Here is a 21481-nt window from a genome sequence, read left to right on the forward strand (position 1 = left end):
TTTTTGCCATGGCGTTGTCAGTTTATTTTCGACTTATGAATTTGAATGTGCCTTTGATAACTTTTGCCTCTCTCTTAGATCGGTACTCTGTGCATTGTGCTTTTCTGTCTTTTTTGTTATCTAACTATAATGCTTCATGTATAGCTGATTGGTAAAGCTCTTTAAAATCATGGCAAAAGATGGGTCTGGCGTTAGCAAACATTTTAAAGCCCGCCACATTCTAAATGTACCTATCTCAAATCAGGAGGATGTAATTTAGTGGTAATCGTTGTTTGCTGTCTGTCAAATTTGTATTTGTAGAAATAGGTTGTTGTCATATCTTTATAGCTTTCTATACGATATGAGGTTTGTCGTTTTTGAAGACTTTACGGTGACCTATAGTTGCTTACTTCCACTTCTTTTAGTTTTTGGGGGATAGTTGTCACATTGACAATTATACCTCGTCTCCTTACCTTTTCATACTGGTTTACAATATGACATTCAGTGCTATATATTTGCTTCTGATACATCGATTTAATGTAATACAATGTATTAACATTAGTTCACATGCAAAAGTAATTGAATTTTGTTGTTTTTATGCATACGTAACATTTGATGCTATAGTTATCAAATGTAGTGTGTTTAAAGTAACGTTGCGTTTTGTACATGTATAATGCATATTTGATTGACTCCGACTTAAAACATTTCAGTATCAATTCCAGTCACCACCCAAAAATAGAGGCATTCAATTCAGGAACATTTTTACCGTTGAAGGCAGATAAGAGCTTGATACACAAGTGACATGTATAAATATGTATGCACATATATACCTGAGCATGATCCTGGTGTCAATGCTATATCATCCAATGCAATGTCACATGGATCATCCTTGACAAATACGCCAATAAACTCAATCGTCAGGTTTTCTATGGGAACAATGTTTATCATTTTTTCTATCCATTGGTTACCATGGTCTTCGTATTTGATAAAAACAAGGTTTTCATTTACAGTCACATTTAATCCGCCGCTTCCATTACCATAACAGTTCATGTAATACCAAAATGAGAGGCAGGTCTCAGATAATGCATTTAAAATAGGACTTTTAATATATGCTTTGTCACCATGGAAGGCCAAAGTACCATTCAAATACATGTAGTATCCATTCTCTGTAAATAAAGAATCAAATAAAGTTATCAAATATTGTTTATCGAAGGAAGTATTATTCACTGTCATTAAGCAGTTATTCATAGAATGTAACATATGATACAAAAAGTTCATGTGAACAAGTTTTCAACAAAAGGGTTACACAATATATGTAATAAGAGCGGATATAATTATCAACACAACTAAGTCTTAACATTCCTGTTCATAAACTAAAGGGGGTACTAATTCGCGGACTATTTATTTTACAAGAACACTAGTTGAGATATTTTGTTAAGACATTATATAATGCAGGATCAGAATGGTTCATCAATACGAGTTTACATTTTACGTATCTCCTTTGTGTAGAAAGAAGACAAGAAGTTAAAAATAAACATGTCATGACTCCTTCCTTTAGTTGTATAGATGCATCCATGTACCCGTTTAAGCATCTCAATAAATTTCAAATCATCTATACATGTATGTTATGTACTATAAAAATCATATTATTTGTATACAACTACTTTGATACTATTTAAAGTAATACACAAGGAATAGTGAATGTTCTATGTTATTTAATTAAAGACCCGTTTAATGTCACACTACGGAAAACTATTCATGCAACACTTTAATTGTTTAAAAACCCTTTTTCTCTGCCAAGACTGCCAAATTATCCTTTTAAGAAGAAATTTTTTGTTTTCTCCCTTTTTTAGTCAGCTTTATGCAATGGAAAACATCATACGAAGATACGTATATGAGGGCGTAACTTCATCAATGTATCATAGACTTGATAAAGTCCTCACGCAATACCTATTTGTTGAATGAATACACTTGACAATTACTGGCCATGGTCCATAAAAATTTATCTCAAGTACCTATTTGATAGATATCGCAATCATTCATTTGTAAGAAATCTTTCTAGCATATGTGCAGAAAGTAAATGGTTCACCAGGGATTTTTTCATTCGATGCAAAAGTTATTGAATGTGTCGAAATGTTTTTCTAGAATTTGTAACATTATGAAATATACTTTCCTTTAATATCCACATACACAATTTAGATCAGAGATAAGGCGGTATGCAGGAGTTGTTGTCAACAATACACAATCGAGTAACGTGTCGGCAGACTTATTTTAAAGACTTATTTTTCAATACTGATGGTAAAGTTAGTGTTGAGGTATTTACCCTAGATACCATGTTTTACATAATGTTTTGTATACATGTATATAATGCAATGACTTGGAATGACAAATGCCTAATAAAATGACAAAAAATAGCTTTGAAGAAGGATTAATGTCAAAAAAATATATAAAGTAGCACAGTTTAAAGGTTCGTGAGTTACTGGAAATGACACTTTCCAAAAAGTAATCTGACTTTGAAATGTTTTCTTCTCCAAATTACATCATTTGAAACCAGTTTTAAAGTCATGGATGTATCTATCCGTTGCCATTGATACGGTCGAAATTATAAATCACCTGTTTCTAAATTTAGAATTTTTCGTAATACAAAAGACTTCCAACCCCTGGAATAAATAACCTTAGCTGTATTAGGCAAAACATTTTGTAATTGTTGGTCTTGAATGCTCGTTAATATGACTGTTTAACTTCGTACTTTTTTTTACCTTTTTTATTTTTTTTATTCGAGCGTCACTGATGAGTGTTTTGTAGACAAAACGTGCGTCTGGCGTACACAATCATAATTCTGGTATCTATGATGATTTTTTGTTCAAGCTTAAAGTAATCAAATATTTCACAGATCATGACAAAACGAAGCAGACCTAACATATCGAAAAATTTATCCGGAGGCTGGGAGTTATTCTACAGGGTAAATGAAGTAGTTGAATTAATGATACCGATTCAATTGACAATGGCACACCTCTTTGGAATAACATTCATTATATGCATTTGATATTATCTTAAAAACTAGAGCATTCAAATTCAATAAACATACAATATTTGTTAGCACTAAGACATAAAAGACCGCATGATACCTTAATTGAAACGAAATACGATTTTTTATAATGCAGCTTCTATCAGAATCTGATACTTTAACATGTTTAAGATGCATCGGAAGAGTAAAAGAAGGGCGAAAGATACCAGAGGGACATTCAAAATCATAAATCGAAAATAAACTGACAACGCCATGGCTAAAAAAGAAAAAGACAAACAGACAAACAATAGTACACAAAAAACAACATAGAAAAATAAAGACTAAGTAACACGAACCCCGCCAAAAACTGGGGGTGATCTCAGGTGCTCCGGAAGGGTAAGCTGACCTTACTCACTTGTGGAATCTGTCATAATGCCCATCACAAAAATAATGATGGTCTAATTCGATGATGTCACAATTGAGTAAAAAGAGGACGGGATTGTGGTAACGACAACTAAATATACCCTTCTCTATCTGTGAAACAGATATTTGATAACGGTCAACCAACTCTTGATGGCGTCTATAAAATTTGGACCACTTGGAACACTAGGTTTAATAGTTTCCATGTGAGGAGCCAATCTTTTCTAGGAAATCATAATAGGAAGTATCGTATCAACTGTGAGATGTATACTTTTACTCTATATGCAGGCGCTGTTTGAATGTTGAAACATAGAAACTCAAAACTCGTAATCATAAAGTTGAAATCATCTCTTTTGTCGTACAGTTTTATTGTGATCCGACCGTTATTGTAAATTCTAAACGTAAGTCAAGTATGAGAAAGACCTAAGTATGTTTGCGGTATCCTTTATTTCAAATTTGATGGAAGAGATATGTTCAGCGCTAACATAGTCACCAAACTTTGATTTATTTAGTAGGCGGATATCATCTTTAAGGTGGACCGAACGTGAAGTTAAATCATGATACTGGCATCTTTTCATTCTTAGGGAAAAACCCCAGCATGAAGTTTGCCTCGTATAATAAAGGACGAATTCGACAAGAGTTGCTTCTGATAGGATTCTTTGTTGAACAAACGTCTCTGAAATGTTACAAATATGTTGACAATAAAATCAAAATATGTATTTTGCGAATTGACTGTCAGTTTCTGAAAATTTATGGTTGAACCGGAGTGTATTTATGGTGTGCAAAAGAAAGTGGTTTCCACTGCATGTACTCTAGCACAACATTCTAATTTTTTAGTATCCACACCTGATTCACCCCTCCATAGAGTATGAGTTTTTGCAGTAACTCTGAGGCCCGGCTTTGATTGCTAATAGCTAACAGAGTAAATATTGAAAATTTAGAAAGAGGTTCCATGGAGCATTTAGCGTACCCACCATTAAACATTTGGTCAGTTTTGGTCAGTGTTGGTGAATAAGTTTTGAACTTTAAGTGGTTTGGCCTCGAGCATCACTGAAGAGACTATAATTGTCGAAAAGTGCATCTGGTTCAGTAAAATTGGTACTGTCAATGTTTGTGTTGGAGTCTCTTTGTGGATTTATCAATAACTTATTTCTATATAAAGCAAGTTTGCGTAATATGATCCTTCCTAAGACAAAAATTGGTAGGGGATATGTGTGAAGGAATAACAACATGTTTGTCATTAAGGTATGACAGCTTATTAGTAGCATTCGTTTTTTTTTTATTGATATATGTAGCATGCATGTTCATAAAGAATTAATTGAAAAAAATGAAATAAGCATCAACAGTCATAAATTATTTCGAATAAATATATACGTCTTTGTAACGTTCAGAGATATGCCTGGCTTTATTCTCGACTAAATCCATAAGTATTTTCAAGCTGTGTGTTTAACGCATGGATTTATGCCTTTTGATTAAACCATTTCGCAGAGAAGTGTAAGGGACAATGTCAGGTCACCAGTAATAACGTGGCCGGTAGCATTATACATTAATGGGGGACTAGCAAATGACTTATGAGAACGTTTAGGCTTGAAGTCTTCAATATTGAGATCATACAACACGTGTGTGAATTTGAAAATTGTAAGTGCATGTGTGATATGGGTATAGGAAATGAAAAGAACACATAGATCTTTAAAGAAAGAAGGTATTTTCAATTGAACAAATTAATAAAGAATGATATTGTCTAAATAAATGGCATTGGGACCTTTCTTGGCAACCGAAAGTGTTAGAAATGTTCTGATGTTCGTTACATCCTTACCAACCGATCTGAAAGCTTTAAGATTGTATTGGTTTGAATGTTGATTTGTAACCGTTAATACCAAACATAAAATTAACAGAGAACGAAGGTTGAAAGGGAAGCATATATAGCTTTGTGCAGATGTAAAAATGGCATGTAACTAATATACACACCATGAAGGATGTGTGAAGTATAATGTAGATTACAGCGGCTGCGTCTTTTTCGAAAAACAGACTTAAATATAATCAATACGTACACCTAGCCAAGAGAGTAACGTTGACCGTTGATCAGACAAATGTACACATACAACAAATAATTTTCAGTATCCTGAGGCTTTTATGAACAATACATTTCCCGAAATGAATGTGGGATAATATTGCGGGGTCAAATGAAAACCATGAACCGCAGATCTAAAGACAAACAATACCACGGTGAAAAAAAACCAACAGTATACAAAACAACACACAGACAATTAGAGATTGAATAATTATACCCTCACTGAAAACTTTCGGTAAATCTAGGTGCTCCGGAATAGTATGCAGTTCCTGTGTTACACGAGAATTTCGTCGTTTTGCACATGATAAATAAAAAAATATAAACCCTAAGACAAAGTATGATTCGTTTTGCAAATAGAGACTATATGAGTATTTTTAGAGACTTCCATACTTTATTTCTGTCAAATGTATCATGAAAAAAAAACACTTAATAAAATTATTTTGTTTTGGAAGAACTGAATACCGGGACGCTCAAACCCAAAATTTGAAGGCCAAGAATGTACATGTACCTAAACACGTTAACGAAGGTCCTTTAAGAAATAGCTAAATCGATCTAAAGTCAAGTTTCGCTGAGGGAGATGGAACATAAAGTTATTATTAATTTATAGATTTATTTACGTAGAGTTGTCGAAAGGTATGTGATAAATTATGTCAGTAACCAAAGCCCTGACTGCATAGTTGATAATGCCCTGAGGAACTAGCAGTCTACAAGCAGTGGTATCGACCCAATGTTAGAAAATGAAAATTACTCTTTTGTAATACATTGTTTAAAGGATTACTATACCAACCAGATCCTGTAGTATGGTCTGTTTCAGGAAGTGTGTTATTGTGCCTTTTGTGTCGTGACCAAGAGTATTCAGATGTTTCATTTTCTTTTTTACTGGTATGCCAGTTACACATGTCGTATTCAAAGTCACACTGATGAAAAAGACCTACAAAGATGATTGTATCTTGTTAAAACAATTTCTTGTTCAAGCATTCAACGAGAACCGATTACTTACATTCAGTACTTTAAAGTTATTATACTTAAATGATATATTTTTAGGCATTAAAGTATGACGAATAACGTCGACTGTAGTGAACCGATGTCCAAATCTCTCAAATCTGTTAATGGAGAAAAATCAAGGTGGTAAACAGAAATTTAAGGAATAACATGAACTCCAAAAGAACCGATACCGGTTGTGTCAACAGAGAAATTTTCAAAAGGGTGGGTATCGATGTGGAGAAAGGGACATCTCACTTTAATCACATTATGTCACAATATGACTTGATTACAATCAAGTTATTTCAGAGAAAGTTTTTCTAAAAAGATAGCGCAAAAGTAAGTGTAAATGTCTTTGAAACACAATAACTGCAAACATATATGTTATGTAAAAGAATAAAATAAAAAAAAAGTTCTGTTGAAGCTATTACAAAATTATATATTAAGTTGGTTGTTAATATCTTAATTAGGTGTACATACTGAATACTTTGAATAATGAACATATCGTCGTGTTTTTCTTTTATTGTTTATAGTTTTAAAATGGACTTCCCCGTTTCCATTCTCAATTTTATCAAAATTTATTATATATACCTGGTATCTTTGCTGAGTTTTTATAAAAAAAATAAAATTGTTTTTGTCTTTTCTGTAAATCAATTAATCAATATATGAATATCCATTCATTTAATGGAAAAGTCAACAATTGTGAAATACGAGTCAGCTAACCATATAAAGAATAGATTATACACAATGTAGCGGTTTGAAAAGAACAAAACATGAAACTAAACATAAAATGAAATAGAATATAAAAACACCCACATGAATATGTAATACAAAATACGAATTAAATCCTACCTTCACAAGCTCTGTTGACCAGCATAATATCATCTAGGGCAATAACACCGTCGATGTCTATCATTCTACTAACTACCTTAAACGTAATAGTATACATGGAATTTGGAAAATATTGTTGAATAGGAATTTCTGTTCGAATCCATCTGTTTTCTGAAGGTCCCGTCACATTGTATACATTTTGTTCATTGTGAATTACCTCTATAACATGGTTAGAATCTGTCATGTAATGCCAGAACGAAAGACATTGATTCTTTGACGATACTATGTTTTCTGTAATAAGTTTGGCGACATCGTCCTTTTGGGATACTGATGAATAAATGTAGGCATACGAACCGTTTGAAGCTGAAAAAAACCCCATAAAAACTTAGAAATACATGATTATCTTTCATACCTTTTCTCATTTCGTTTTCACATTAGAGAAGATCGAATAAACTCCAGGCTTAAAAGTTCGCGTTATGTTTTGTATCCACATAACTAATCACATAAAACTTTAACCAAAGCATGAACAAACTCCCTATTTATTCCAAATAGTAATGATTAACAATCTGTAATGTGTATGATTTTTATGACACCCCCACTTTTGGACAAAAAAGAAATGAATCTCCCCTGCGACAAAAGTCTCAAAATGCGTGATATTGTATAGCTAGTGATTCTTATCCAGCAGCATCCATGTTAAATCTTTGGATGAGCTTTAAACATTTTATTTCAAAAGGTAGATTACCTGGATGATTCATACCTTGTATAAAGATGCATTATATTACCAAGTTTTTGTTTATCATATATATACGTTGTCCTTGACCTTTTTTCCCTTGTTCAGCGAGTGTTTAAAACTCTTAATGGTTTTGAATAACACGAGTGTCTCATTTATTGTAAGTATAAGGATAACATTATTTAGTATATATGGATCTTTGCAAACTCTATATGTCCGTAATACAGGGGTCACCTGACCATGATATCATTTCATGGACAAAGTTTTATGGTCAAAGGTCTGTACATCAAATACTACCAGCAATAGGTCAACCAATGCTTGAGATATATGGCAAGCCGTTGTTATTTTTATTCCATTTTTAAGATATCTTATGAGCAAAATGATATATCATATAAACTTAATAGAATATATTATGAACTAAGTGATATATGTTATGACGTAGGTGTATAAAATCTTCCATGAAGAACAGTCGTCGATATAAGAGCTTAGGGGAGGGGATGCAACCAATCTCAAAGGATTTAACCTGCTGATATCATATCATCTCGAACAAAGTTTTTTCGTTTTTTAACAAAAGCTTTAGAAGATAGAGAGAAAGTGTAAGCATAAAAATAATCAGCAATACAAATTCAACAAAAAGAGATTTGAGTCATAATTCATATTCTAATCTACAATGTTGGAAAGTGTCCATTAATGAAGATGGACATTGATGTAGTTGATCGACACAGGCTCTTTAGACAAAACAAAATGTTAGATCCTCGAGTTGATTTAATGCATCAAATTTGCTCTATTGAAATGTAAATTTGTTTTATAATGATAATATACAGATAGATAGAAGCATTTCTTTAAAAGAGAGGTGAAAGATACCAAATGGATATTCAAACTCGTAAATCGAAAAATACGCCATGGTAAAAAACGAAAAACAACGAAAAGACAAACAACAGTACATGAAAAACAACATAGAAAACTGAGCAACACGAACACTAGTAAAAACCTGGGTGATCTCAGGTGCTTTGGTAGGTAAGCAGACAGTAAAATACGTCAAAAATAATTCTTTATGATTGATTCAGTTGTATCATCATAACGTTCGCTAAAATTAATTTAGGTTGAGAAAACATCGAATAACTTCACAAACTCTTAGCATAAACTATATAAAGAAGCAGTCATCTTTACCCCATATTATCTTAGCATCAGATTACAAAAATTACCAAATATACTTGAGTTCCCCCTCTTGTGAAAGAAACCGTGAATCCAAATTCTGTATAAGAAAGTTTATATTATAATATTTTTTTTGGATATTAGGTTTATGCGATGCGAACTCCAAGTTTATGTTGCGAATTACATTCATAAAGAGTTCGCAGTGTTTGTTTCCATGAATGTAATAAGAAAAAAAAATACATCGGACATTTGACGTTTTGGATTTGAAAATAATGATTATTGTTCTTCCACGTTTTAATCAGATATAAGATAAACAAGATTAACGTTTGTATTTTGTCATTGTGTTTAAATTAAAAAAAAATCGTGCCGCGAATTTAAGTAAATGATTCCGTTAAAAAAACTTAAAGCAAGATTATATTAAATTATATGTTACTTCTGTCTCCAATTCAATCTATAAAAGCACAAATATATCGGTAGTACCTAAACTACCATTTAGACCAATCATTTGCAGTTCGTGTATGAACCGATATATCATTTAAAAATGGAAATTAGGCGTTCAATACGTAAGGAATTTTAAATGTTGTTGTGAAAAAGTTATAACAGTTGTAATTCAAGCTTTTTCTCTATAAACATTCTTACTTTAGCATGTTAAGTTATCAGTAGACACCGAATTTGATTCTAAAAACAAATTAAAGAATATGGTATGATTACCAATGAAACAACTATCCAATAGACACCAAATGACGTAGAAGTAAGCAACGATAGGTATACGTCTTTATGATTACATTGATTACTATGTCAGCAAACACGCTTTACGTATGTGTATATTAATGTACAGACTGCCTATATCAATTCAAAAAATGTATACTAGAGGATTTAAAAAAGTGATTTCAAAATACGTGTACATTGTCTTCTTCGTTGTTGAATGAATACATCATGTAGATCGATTTTATTCTAAACAAAATAAGTAAATAAAAAAAAAAAGAATCAATAAAAAATGTGCTTAGCTAACCATTACAAACATATAACTGATTAAAAAATGTCACTGGCTTAAAGCAGGTCTCTCCCTTGAAATAACGAAATAAAAGCATGAAGATACTTTTCATTATCAGTTACAGCATTTACTTAACTATTGTCGAATCATATGCAAGCTACAGTAAAAAATGTAATTTTATTTTCGATTTTCTTCATCATCAGGTCTTTCAGTCATAACACATGAAAAACGTTAACCTGTACTCTGAGTATAAAATTTGTGCTGGAAACATCAAATCCAGTAATTTGATTGGTTGATTTTTTTAATTTGAGTAGAATAATCATTCTTTACATTTTTATGACTGTAAACCCAGATCTATTAAATCCGTCCATTCACATTTCTCAACTTCCATTCAAATGTAATAGTTAGTTATGATTATAAATATACTCACATGCAGTAGTGTGATCTCTTGGGAAAATCGTGCTGTTTGTGTCATTTTTCACTCTTTTCCACTGAAATTCACTGTTGTTACTCTTTTTCGACCAATTGCACCAATTGTTTTCAAAGTCGCAAGATAAAACATTAACTGCAAGAAAAATATAAAGAATTAAAACTTCAAACTTCCTCGTATCCTTAACAGTTTTATTACAATGTATATGATAATAAATTTTCTGTTTTCTCATTAGCTGAAAGCATAGGGAATCTTCTTTGGTAAAACATTATAATCACCGCGGAAAAATCATGATAGGTTGATGGAACTTCTAAATATCAGATTAAGAATACAATCGAAACTTGAAGGTCTGCTACATATCTTTATCGCTTCTTCTATACTGACAGAGACTGACGACTTTGAACTAGAATCTATGACAAACGTGATAATTTCAACTTTCAAATTGACAACATTTTATTTATCAGCAGTAAGATACACTCTGCCGTATCATATGGCGTTTACATATCTCAATTGATACGTTACGCTCGTACATGTTCACACTATACGGACTTTATAGGCACGGATTTGCACCTTACAGAAAAACTGCCCCAACAGAGGACGAGGAACTACGACTGAAATCGACACTTCAACAATTAAGCGTTTACCATAAAAAAAAATGATTGGCCAATACGATATGTCTGTGTATCAACTTATTAGCGACATGATTTCGCGGTCTTAGATCTTATAAGAGAGGCGAAAGATACCAAAGGGACATTCAAACTCATAAGTTGAAAATAAACTGACAACGCCACGGCTAAAAAAGAAAAAGACAAACAGACAAACAGACAAACAACAGTACACAACATAGAAAAACTAAAGCAGAGTGAGCAACACGAACCCCACCAAAAACTGGGAGAGATCTCATGTGAGATGTGTGGATAAACAGATCCTGCTCCGCATGTGGCACCCATCGTGTTGCTCATGTTAGTACAAACCCGGCGATAAGTCTCATTCAGTAGGTCACATTCGGGAAAAAGGGGACGGGATTGTAGTTAAAACAACTGGAACATATCCGTCGTCATCTGTGAAACAGATATTCAATAACGGTCAACCAACTCGTGATGGCGTCCCTAAAATTTACGGAGGGGTGATTTCAACTTCACCACTTGGAACTCTTGGTTTGATAGCTTCCTTGTGAGCAGCAATCCTTTATCATCATGATCATTGAAATCATGATAGGAAATAAAACCCCTTGGATATCGTATAAGTGAATAATTCATCAGCGAAGTTTGTTAGCTTATTTTAACAAAATTGAACCAAACTGGCTTCTAGAAGCGAATTATTATTTCACTATTTCACTTTCATTAATGAACAATACAATCATATTTTTCTCTTAGCTGATGTCCCTTTAAAGAATGATAGGAATGTTTTCAATGTTGTTTGCAAAAACAAATAAGGGATACACGATCTTCCACGATCACAAGTATCATGTTACATGAATGCTAACTGAATAAATAACAGTTTCACCTGAAATAGAAGCAATTTTACGTTAAATACAGAGAAAAGACACAGTCCTTGAAATTGAGTTATTTATAATTATTAATTATTTTTTTTTAATACGAATGTAACTGTTCATAATTTTTGCGATAACAAAATTACAAACCATATTTTAAAAATAACCGTTACAGTAGTATAAATATGTTTATGGCAGAACGTAAAAATCACAAAGTACCAAAACAATAATGTAAAGCACATACAAGTCTTATAATTTTGTACGTCAGATGCGCGTTTCGTCTACACAAGATTATATACGCTCAAAACAAGATTATATACGCTCAAATCAAACTAAATAAAAGGCCATATCAGGTACAATGTTGAAGAGCAAGAGAAAAATTTAAAACAAATGGCAAACAAAAAATGCTTTCGTAATCTTTGCCTGGGGTTAGAAAATCCTAAGTATTTAGAACTATTCAAAGTTTTGTGATCATTCAAATATGAAAATGACCGTATCAATGATATTCCAGGTCAATATAGAAGTGCTGAATACTGGGCTGGTAATACCATCGGGTTCGAAACGTCGCCAACAGTCGCATCGGCCCAGTGGTTATAAAAACTTACCAAAGATACCAGGCTTATGATTTTGTACGCCAGACGTGCGTTTAGTCTAAATAAGACTCAATGACGCTCGAATCAAAATAGTTAAAAGTCCAAATCAGTACGTAGTTGAAAAGTTTCTAGGACACAAAATTCCTAAAATTAGTAAGTGATTTACTCGTTTGTTCCCAATAGGAAAATGCAGTTTGTGCAAATTTTTCCAAAATTCAAATAAAAAAACCCATAGACATGATAGATGACCATTTGTTGCAAGGAAGATTTATTAAGGGAAACAAAATTTGAAAGAAATCTATACTTACTATTGCATGCATATGAAAAGTTGAAATATCCAAAATCCGTTAAACAGTTCGTAGTATTAGTGGTGATTGCGTGCATGTCGATCGTACATGATAGTTTTTTATCGCAATTTATTTTCATCACATTCAAGACATCATCGGTTAGACTGCATTCATAATCCTTTGGCGTACATGGTGTGCTAATACGATTGATGTATATTTTCTCGATGCTTATGGTTGAATCATTCCCACAGGAAATTGAGACTTCTGCATCTATAGGGATGGTTTCAGTTCTTACATCTGAATTTAATATAGGTGAAAAATGTAAAAAAATATAGCAGATAAAAAATAAATCATTAGTGTCTATAAACTATATCAGAATTTATATTAAGAATTGCAATTGAATTCTCTCTCATTGTTAAATGTACAAAATATTTTAGCTGGCAATTTATTGAAACATATGAAGTATATTATTGTAAGTTCTTAAACATTTGTATTCAATGTTTGAAAGGCAACAGGAGAAAATGACAACATCGTCTTATAACGTGATGTTAGTGAACGCTATGTAGTCAAACAATTGTGCACATGTTAAAAAAAATACAATGATAAGATCAACCTAATTTACTGATTTTCATGAACTGCTGGTTATTAAATCGTAAACGAGACTTATCAACATTTTCTCATTTGTTTTCCGATTTTAATGGTTTTGTTAACGGTAAACTTTTGAAAAGTTTTTATGGTCCACAAGATTTTTGTTATTTTTTATGCTTGACAAATCATGATGAAAATGCAATAATGTTCACTATATATTAATTAGAAAAGGTTTAAACCATAAGAATATCCCAAATTAGCTGTTTCTGGCTAGCATTAATAATAAAGTCTACGACAATGAGCCCGAGTATTTTGCACACTAGAAAATCTGGAAAGGGACGTGTAATATCAAATGAAATCATTCGCCTTGGTCACATTGTTTGAAAATAGAAAAACATTTAAATACGTAAGCCCAAGCAGAGATGGCAGTGGCAGATTTATAACTTCCGTAATATGCCGCAAGACTGCTGATTTATCAACCTAATTATTCAGTCATTCTCCTTAATGTTTAACATTTATAAGAATATATAGGACCATCTTTTTTCCGTAATGAACAAAAAGTTGCATATTCAAAAGATTATAACTTTTTAGACAATATCTATTTGAAGATGTTAAAGACAGCTACAGCTTTCCAATGTGAGATACGCGATGTACGTATGTATTCTCCATCTGGCGTTCTCAATTACTGGAATACAAAGAATTTCAATCAATGCGATAATTTTGTGCTCATAGTGTTGATCAGTCTCTAGTTTTTCTATGTTTTGTTTTGTTGATTTTTGTTTGCCTTTTGGTAGGTTTTCGATTTTTGCCTGTTTTTTTTTCAGTTTATCTTCGACTTGAATTTAAATATAAGTTTGGTATCTGCCACTTTTCTGTGATACAATAATGGTTATACAATATATTATCATAACCATTGTAGATACATAGGTACAGAAGAGGTGCAACATATGTACAAAATAATTCTTTCATGTAGATTCAAGATCTCTTAATATTTTTAAAACTATAATTCTAGCTAAAAGAAGGGTAATTAAGTGTTTTTGAGATACTTGCAGTTGTTAATTCCGGTACTGTTTGATTTTAACTACATATCGTTAACAAACTTTTAGTATTCCAAATATTTACAAACTACATGTATTCCATATATTTGTTACCTAACTTATAAAAAAATCAGTACGTACCGTATAAACAGTGAATACTGCAACTAAATATTTGTTCTAATTGTCGTAACCACAATCCTGCCCTCTTTTCCCTGAATGACCAACCGAGTTATACTTATCACCGGGTTTGTACTTACATGAGCGACATGACGGGTGCTATATGTAGCCCAGGATTGTCTTACCCTTCCTGAGTACTTGAGATCACTCACGGGTTTTGGTGGAGCTCATGTTGCTCAGATTTTTGTTTTCAATGTTGTATTTTATATACTGTAGTTTGTCTTTTCGTCTTTGTCGTTTTTTTGCCAGGGCAATGTAAGTTTATTTTCGACTTAAGGGCTTGAATATCCCGTCGGTATCCATCACCTCTCTTTAACAGTGTATATGCGATAAAAGATAACTAAGTCTCTTAACCAGAAAAAAAATCCCTAACGATATGATACTATCTTTTATCATATATCAACGTCCAATGAATATCTACCAATATACGATATAGCTAAAGGTGACAATTCATCAGTTTTTAAAGATTTCAGATGGATTCTTTCTAAAATATCATCATTACAGTGACTCCAGATTTCATAACCATAGAGTAGTATAGATTTAACCACTTTATCAAATTTACAATAGTTTTTGTTGCCTTTTCTGCTAGGTGCGTCTGGGCTATTTAAGGTGTACTAGTTGTAGATAATTATATGCCTAAATATCTTTTAGTATTCCAAATATTTAGAAACTACATTTATTCCATATATTTGTTACCTAACTTATAAAAAAATCAGTACGTACCGTATAAACAGTGAATACTGCAACTAAATATTTGTTCTAATTGTCGTAACCACAATCCTGCCCTCTTTTCCCTGAATGACCAACCGAGTTATACTTATCACCGGGTTTGTACTTACATGAGCGACATGACGGGTGCTATATGTAGCCCAGGATTGTCTTACCCTTCCTGAGTACTTGAGATCACTCACGGGTTTTGGTGGAGCTCATGTTGCTCAGATTTTTGTTTTCAATGTTGTATTTTATATACTGTAGTTTGTCTTTTCGTCTTTGTCGTTTTTTTGCCAGGGCAATGTAAGTTTATTTTCGACTTAAGGGCTTGAATGTCCCGTCGGTATTCATCACCTCTCTTTAACAGTGTATATGCGATAAAAGATAACTAAGTCTCTTAACCAGAAAAAAAATCCCTAACGATATGATACTATCTTTTATCATATATCAACGTCCAATGAATATCTACCAATATACGATATAGCTAAAGGTGACAATTCATCAGTTTTTAAAGATTTCAGATGGATTCTTTCTAAAATATCATCATTACAGTGACTCCAGATTTCATAACCATAGAGTAGTATAGATTTAACCACTTTATCAAATTTACAATAGTTGTTGTTGCCTTTTCTGCTAGGTGCGTCTGGGCTATTTAAGGTGTACTAGTTGTAGATAATTATATGCCTAAATAACTTTTAGTATTCCAAATATTTACAAACTACATTTATTCCATATATTTGTTACCTAACTTATAAAAAATCAGTACGTACCGTATAAACAGTGAATACTGCAACTAAATATTTGTTCTAATTGTCGTAACCACAATCCTGCCCTCTTTTCCCTGAATGACCAACCGAGTTATACTTATCACCGGGTTTGTACTTACATGAGCGACATGACGTGTGCCATATGTAGCCCAGGATTGTCTTACCCTTCCTGAGTACTTGAGATCACTCACGGGTTTTGGTGGAGCTCATGTTGCTCAGATTTTTGTTTTCAATGTTGTATTTTATATATACTGTAGTTTGTCTTTTCGTCTTTGTCGTTTTTTTACCAGGGCAATGTAAGTTTATTTTCGACTTAAGGGCTTGAATATCACGTCGGTATCCATCACCTCTCTTTAACAGTGTATATGCGATAAAAGATAACTAAGTCTCTTAACCAGAAAAAAAATCCCTAACGATATGATACTATCTTTTATCATATATCAACGTCCAATGAATATCTACCAATATACGATATAGCTAAAGGTGACAATTCATCAGTTTTTAAAGATTTCAGATGGATTCTTTCTAAAATATCATCATTACAGTGACTCCAGATTTCATAACCATAGAGTAGTATAGATTTAACCACTTTATCAAATTTACAATAGTTTTTGTTGCCTTTTCTGCTAGGTGCGTCTGGGCTATTTAAGGTGTACTAGTTGTAGATAATTATATGCCTAAATAATTGAAATCTGTTATAACGTTAGTGTCAGTGCTTTCTATATCAAAATGTTAGTTCTGTCTCCAGTTTGTAATATAGGATGAACACAAATTTCAGTGTGCAATCTCATATTTTCTAGTATTCCACAAAAGTTCCTATTGACAACTTAAATCACAATTTGGCAGACGATAATCTGACAATATAAAACTTAACATTTAATATCGATTCCTCACAAAATCTTTTAAGCATAAAACTATAGAGACAAAAAGTACATTCTAAATAAAGAAACATTCAATAGAATAGTAAACAATTTGAAAAACCCTTCACTTTTTTTATTTTAACTCATTTTCTTTGAAAACATATAACAAGTGTCAATCAAGTTTATATAGTATTTGAAATTCAATATGTAATTAAGGTAAATTTAAGGGTATCTCAACTGTCTGTATGACCTCGAAATACTGACAAATAAATCGTTATGATATATTTCAGGAATGCGTTACTAATGAAATATCAATTTCAAACAAAAAATTAAGAAAACGTATTAAGAATAATGTTACATAATTTAAAAAAAAATATATGTATATATTATTAAATGAGGACAAAAATATGCAACGTACAGGTTTCATAAAAACAATATATAATTGTATAGATTAAATAATTGAGTTTGTTATGTAAATATAACAACACAGCTTTAAAAAGTGTATAAAGTTAAACGATCTTTACGTACACTTATCATCTTTATAGTTTAAAAAAATAGTGTGTAATTGCCAATGTAAACCTTTTTACTAAACAAATGATTTCAAATTGAAGATAATTCGCAAATTAGTGTATCCTACACCAATTAAGGATGTACCTTATCTGTTAAAGGTTGGCAGTTATATGATTTTAAACCATGTTATTAACATTACAGGGAATAATGGTGTTAATTTAAACCTTTAACGACTATCAAGATGATGAACATTATTTCTATTGCCATTCATTAGTATTCTGTAAATTGTTTGCCGTAGATCACACGTTAAACCATTGTGGTGACGTCAGCCTATTCATTTACAGTGGATTCTTTTTCTAGAATCAACGCTTCCTAAATCTGCCGCTGAAATTGACTCACCAAATTATATTCAATTGTTTCCTTTGTGTGCCTAATTTCATTAAGTTTGAATTGGCTAATTTACTGATTTCTGTTCACTAATGGAATTAATTTAAAAACTTACCTTTATTTTTTGTGATTTTTATATGCCTTCACTGGGAATCGAACCCTTCCTTGAAATCTGTTATGTGTGACTGACATCAACACATCGACTTAACCTCTCGGCTACCAATGGGTTACAATATAGATGTCTATTTTATATATTTAAATGAACATCTGATATACATCGGTTCATCGGACACACAGGGCTTGTACCTTTATATAGACACAATAGGCAGTCGTATAGTATGAATTGGTAGCCGCGAGGTTAGCATGGTTAAAATCAATGAGTCAAAGATAGGGATTTGTCGGTATAGGTTCGAATCCCTGTATTCTCTATGTTGTTCCAAATCTTAAGTTATCCTGTTTTTTTTTTCTAATTTTGCATGTTATAGTGGATATTTTTGTAATAATAGCGAGTTTTTACCGTTTTTTTTTTATTATTATTGGCTATTTCATATGTTTGAAACAAAAACGATTAATTTCTATTCGTCAATTTTTGTTTTATAAATATAGTATGATTTCATCTGTTTTACTACATAATTTTACAAAGGTTTGTTCGAAATTCCTATGCGAGAAAATCGTGATGTGCCTAGAGTGCTTGAAAAATTTCGATAACATACTTATTATATATAATATATACTAGTATGCTTTTTTGTCGGGTTGTTGTCTCTTTGACACGTTCCCCATTTCCATTTTCAATTTTATTAGACATAATTTCGAATATGTCTTATTTTGTTAAAACAGATAATATTCATATGCCTGGTAATATAAAGAACTTTAAAGGTAGAAGTGTTATATTTGTGTTTTGTTAACCAATTAATTGTGATCTGAGATTTATCAATGCATCGTTGGACACGATAACATGGTTATTTAAACTCACTCACAATACCTTCTAATTAAGAAAAGGCTTAATTTTGAAAAGAAATAAACACAAAAGTTTAAGTTATAGATACAATGGATAAGCGTAGATTCATGAAAAACAAACCATTCGCCCTCCGGGCTCATGGTTTCTTTTTCAAGAATCCACGCTTATCCATTGTATCTATATAACAGAAACTACATACATTTTTACACAACATGATACAAAACCAATTCATTCTGAATGTGGTAAATTTGTGTTAAATTCTCTGTAAGCTAAATTTTCAAATCTAAGTAAAGTTTAGGTGATAAAATGATGCAAGTAATATTACACAACATGTGATTGAAATTGTTTTGTATAAAAATGCACTTACCCGATTGTTCTTGTACCAATGAAAGAACAAACACAAATAAATATATCAACGATAATAAAACATTTAAATAATAATCCATTTTTTAAAAGGAAGTTATACTGTCATTAGGGACTACATTTTAGACATATTTCCGTGTTTCAAATCGATATTCACAGTCACGCAAATACGCTTTATTTAAATGTCAAAGGTTTAGCAAAAAATTCAAATAAAAGAATACGTACATCTTTTAAATACACACTAACATGTACAAAAACAAAGGAGATGATAGGATAATTAATGGAGAAAAAGGAAAATCTTCAAATCACTAGTAAATAAACATTTTAAACTGTCATAAGATGATGCTCCTTGAACCATGTGCTGTTTATGGACGATTTAATGAATTGTGATTATCATTTAAAACTACATTCAGTAGAATCAGCTACATTGACTTTTATGTCATGGACTTATTCCAAGAATCAGATAAAGAGAAAAACATTCTCCTCCTCCTCGTCATCGTCATCGTTAACATTATTATAATCATCTATGTATACTATCAGTTTGATGCATGGAACAATTTCATGTTCCATGTTGTTTTTATTTTTTTCATGTTATTGTCATTTGCTAACTCATAAATCACGATGATTTCGGAGCCCTAAACAAAATTTCAAGTTCATGAACAATAATGAAAGCATCCGTTCATATTTAACTACAGACTGTCAAACAGTTCTAAAGAAAATATCATTAAGTAACGCATCACATGCGTGTAGAAGCAGTTTACGTGTATTTTAAATATATCATCCAATGCTGATATAAAGATGTCATTTTAATTTCAAATCGGCATGCAAGTTATATAGATTTGTCATCTAATCCAAGAGTACTATAAAAAAGTATAACAAAAAAATTAAACTTCAAGGCAAATTCAAAAAAGGGAATTCCATAAAAACTAGCAAAATCAGACGCTATAAATCAATGGAACAAGTGAAAAAACGACTGCCATATTAAGTACTTGGTACATGCATTTTCAAAGGGAAATGGCATTACTTCGCTCAATTGAACAAACATTGTAACTCATAAGCACCATACGAAGTTTGTTTTTTTTATTATTCTAAGCAGTCTTTGAAATGTAAAACAAACCTAATAGGATAGGGCAACAAGGTACTGTTGCAAATACTAAATAACAGAACGTTGTGTTGGATATGAAACCTAAAGCAGTTCCTTAAATTACATGTTCAATTAAAAAACAAAGCCATCAAACTAAACGTACGGTTGTGAAGAATACACCTACAATCACATCACCTTAAATAACCTGTTTATTTTTCCAACAAAGCTACCAATAACGTAACGTTGTGATGAATAAGCTACAAATCTCAAAACCTGAAAATACTGTTTTATATTGACCATGTTGACCGAGTGGGATCACGCATTATGAGTAATGAAGTAGTAACAAAGGATAATTACTATTTCAACGCAACCAACCACCTTGCTCCATTTGACGTTTTTTTTAGATTTATATAGGTTTTTTTATGTTGATTTGTTTTTTTCTAATTGATTTACGATATTTGAACATCACTGGTGTAAGACTTTGGTTAACAATCTATAACCCTTTTTGGAAGAGTAAATACGTTGGAGATGTGAAGATACACAAAATATTTGGATTACCTTATATGGATAGATGAGCTTTATTTTGCACACGAAAGAACAAACTATTAACAGCATATAATATTTCATTTTGAAAAATAATAAACGACACTGAAAAATATAAAAACATAAGGAGATGTGGTATGATTGCCAATGAGACAACTATCCACCAAAGTTCCAATGAAGTGTAAGCAACTATAGGCAACCGTACAGTCTTCAACAATGGGAAACCCCATACTTATAGTCGGCTATAAAAGGCCAAGGTCATTTGATTTACGGAAAAAATCTGCAATTTGTCTTTTATTGCGATATAATTTCATTTTTTTAAAAGTACATCTATCTCAAATCAGAATCGTTGATCAAAACCGAAACCTTAACAAATTAATAACTACTAGTAATTAAAAATTTTACATGTGGCTAAGCTACATTTTAACACTTTTTATAAATCATATGTAATATATTTACGCCATTATCAATAGATCGGATTGTCCTGTGCCGATTTTATATCATTTGCTTTTGTCTATTTGTCTTT

General features: G+C 31.8%; 1 protein-coding gene across 3 annotated transcripts in view; it reads right to left on the minus strand.

Annotated features, from left to right (window-relative positions):
- Positions 1-21481, minus strand: part of LOC127707505 (MAM and LDL-receptor class A domain-containing protein 1-like) — a 96921-nt gene that overhangs the window by 39887 nt on the left and 35553 nt on the right. For 2 of the 3 annotated variants that reach the window (XM_052212082.1, XM_052212081.1), the window contains exons 1-6: positions 19333-19469; positions 12992-13267; positions 10599-10733; positions 7311-7652; positions 6265-6408; positions 810-1145 (exon numbers count right to left, since the gene is read on the minus strand). The exons of the other annotated variant lie outside the window; for it this stretch is intronic. In XM_052212082.1, coding sequence (XP_052068042.1) covers positions 810-1145; positions 6265-6408; positions 7311-7652; positions 10599-10733; positions 12992-13267; positions 19333-19411 — 1312 coding nt within the window. In that variant the 5' untranslated portion in view covers positions 19412-19469. Of the gene's footprint in view, positions 1-809; positions 1146-6264; positions 6409-7310; positions 7653-10598; positions 10734-12991; positions 13268-19332; positions 19470-21481 lie in introns of those variants that run through there. 3 annotated transcript variants of the gene reach the window in all.

Source organism: Mytilus californianus, unplaced genomic scaffold (genome assembly GCF_021869535.1).
Source record: "Mytilus californianus isolate M0D057914Y unplaced genomic scaffold, xbMytCali1.0.p SCAF_7, whole genome shotgun sequence".
Classification (NCBI taxonomy): Eukaryota; Metazoa; Mollusca; class Bivalvia; order Mytilida; family Mytilidae; genus Mytilus; species Mytilus californianus.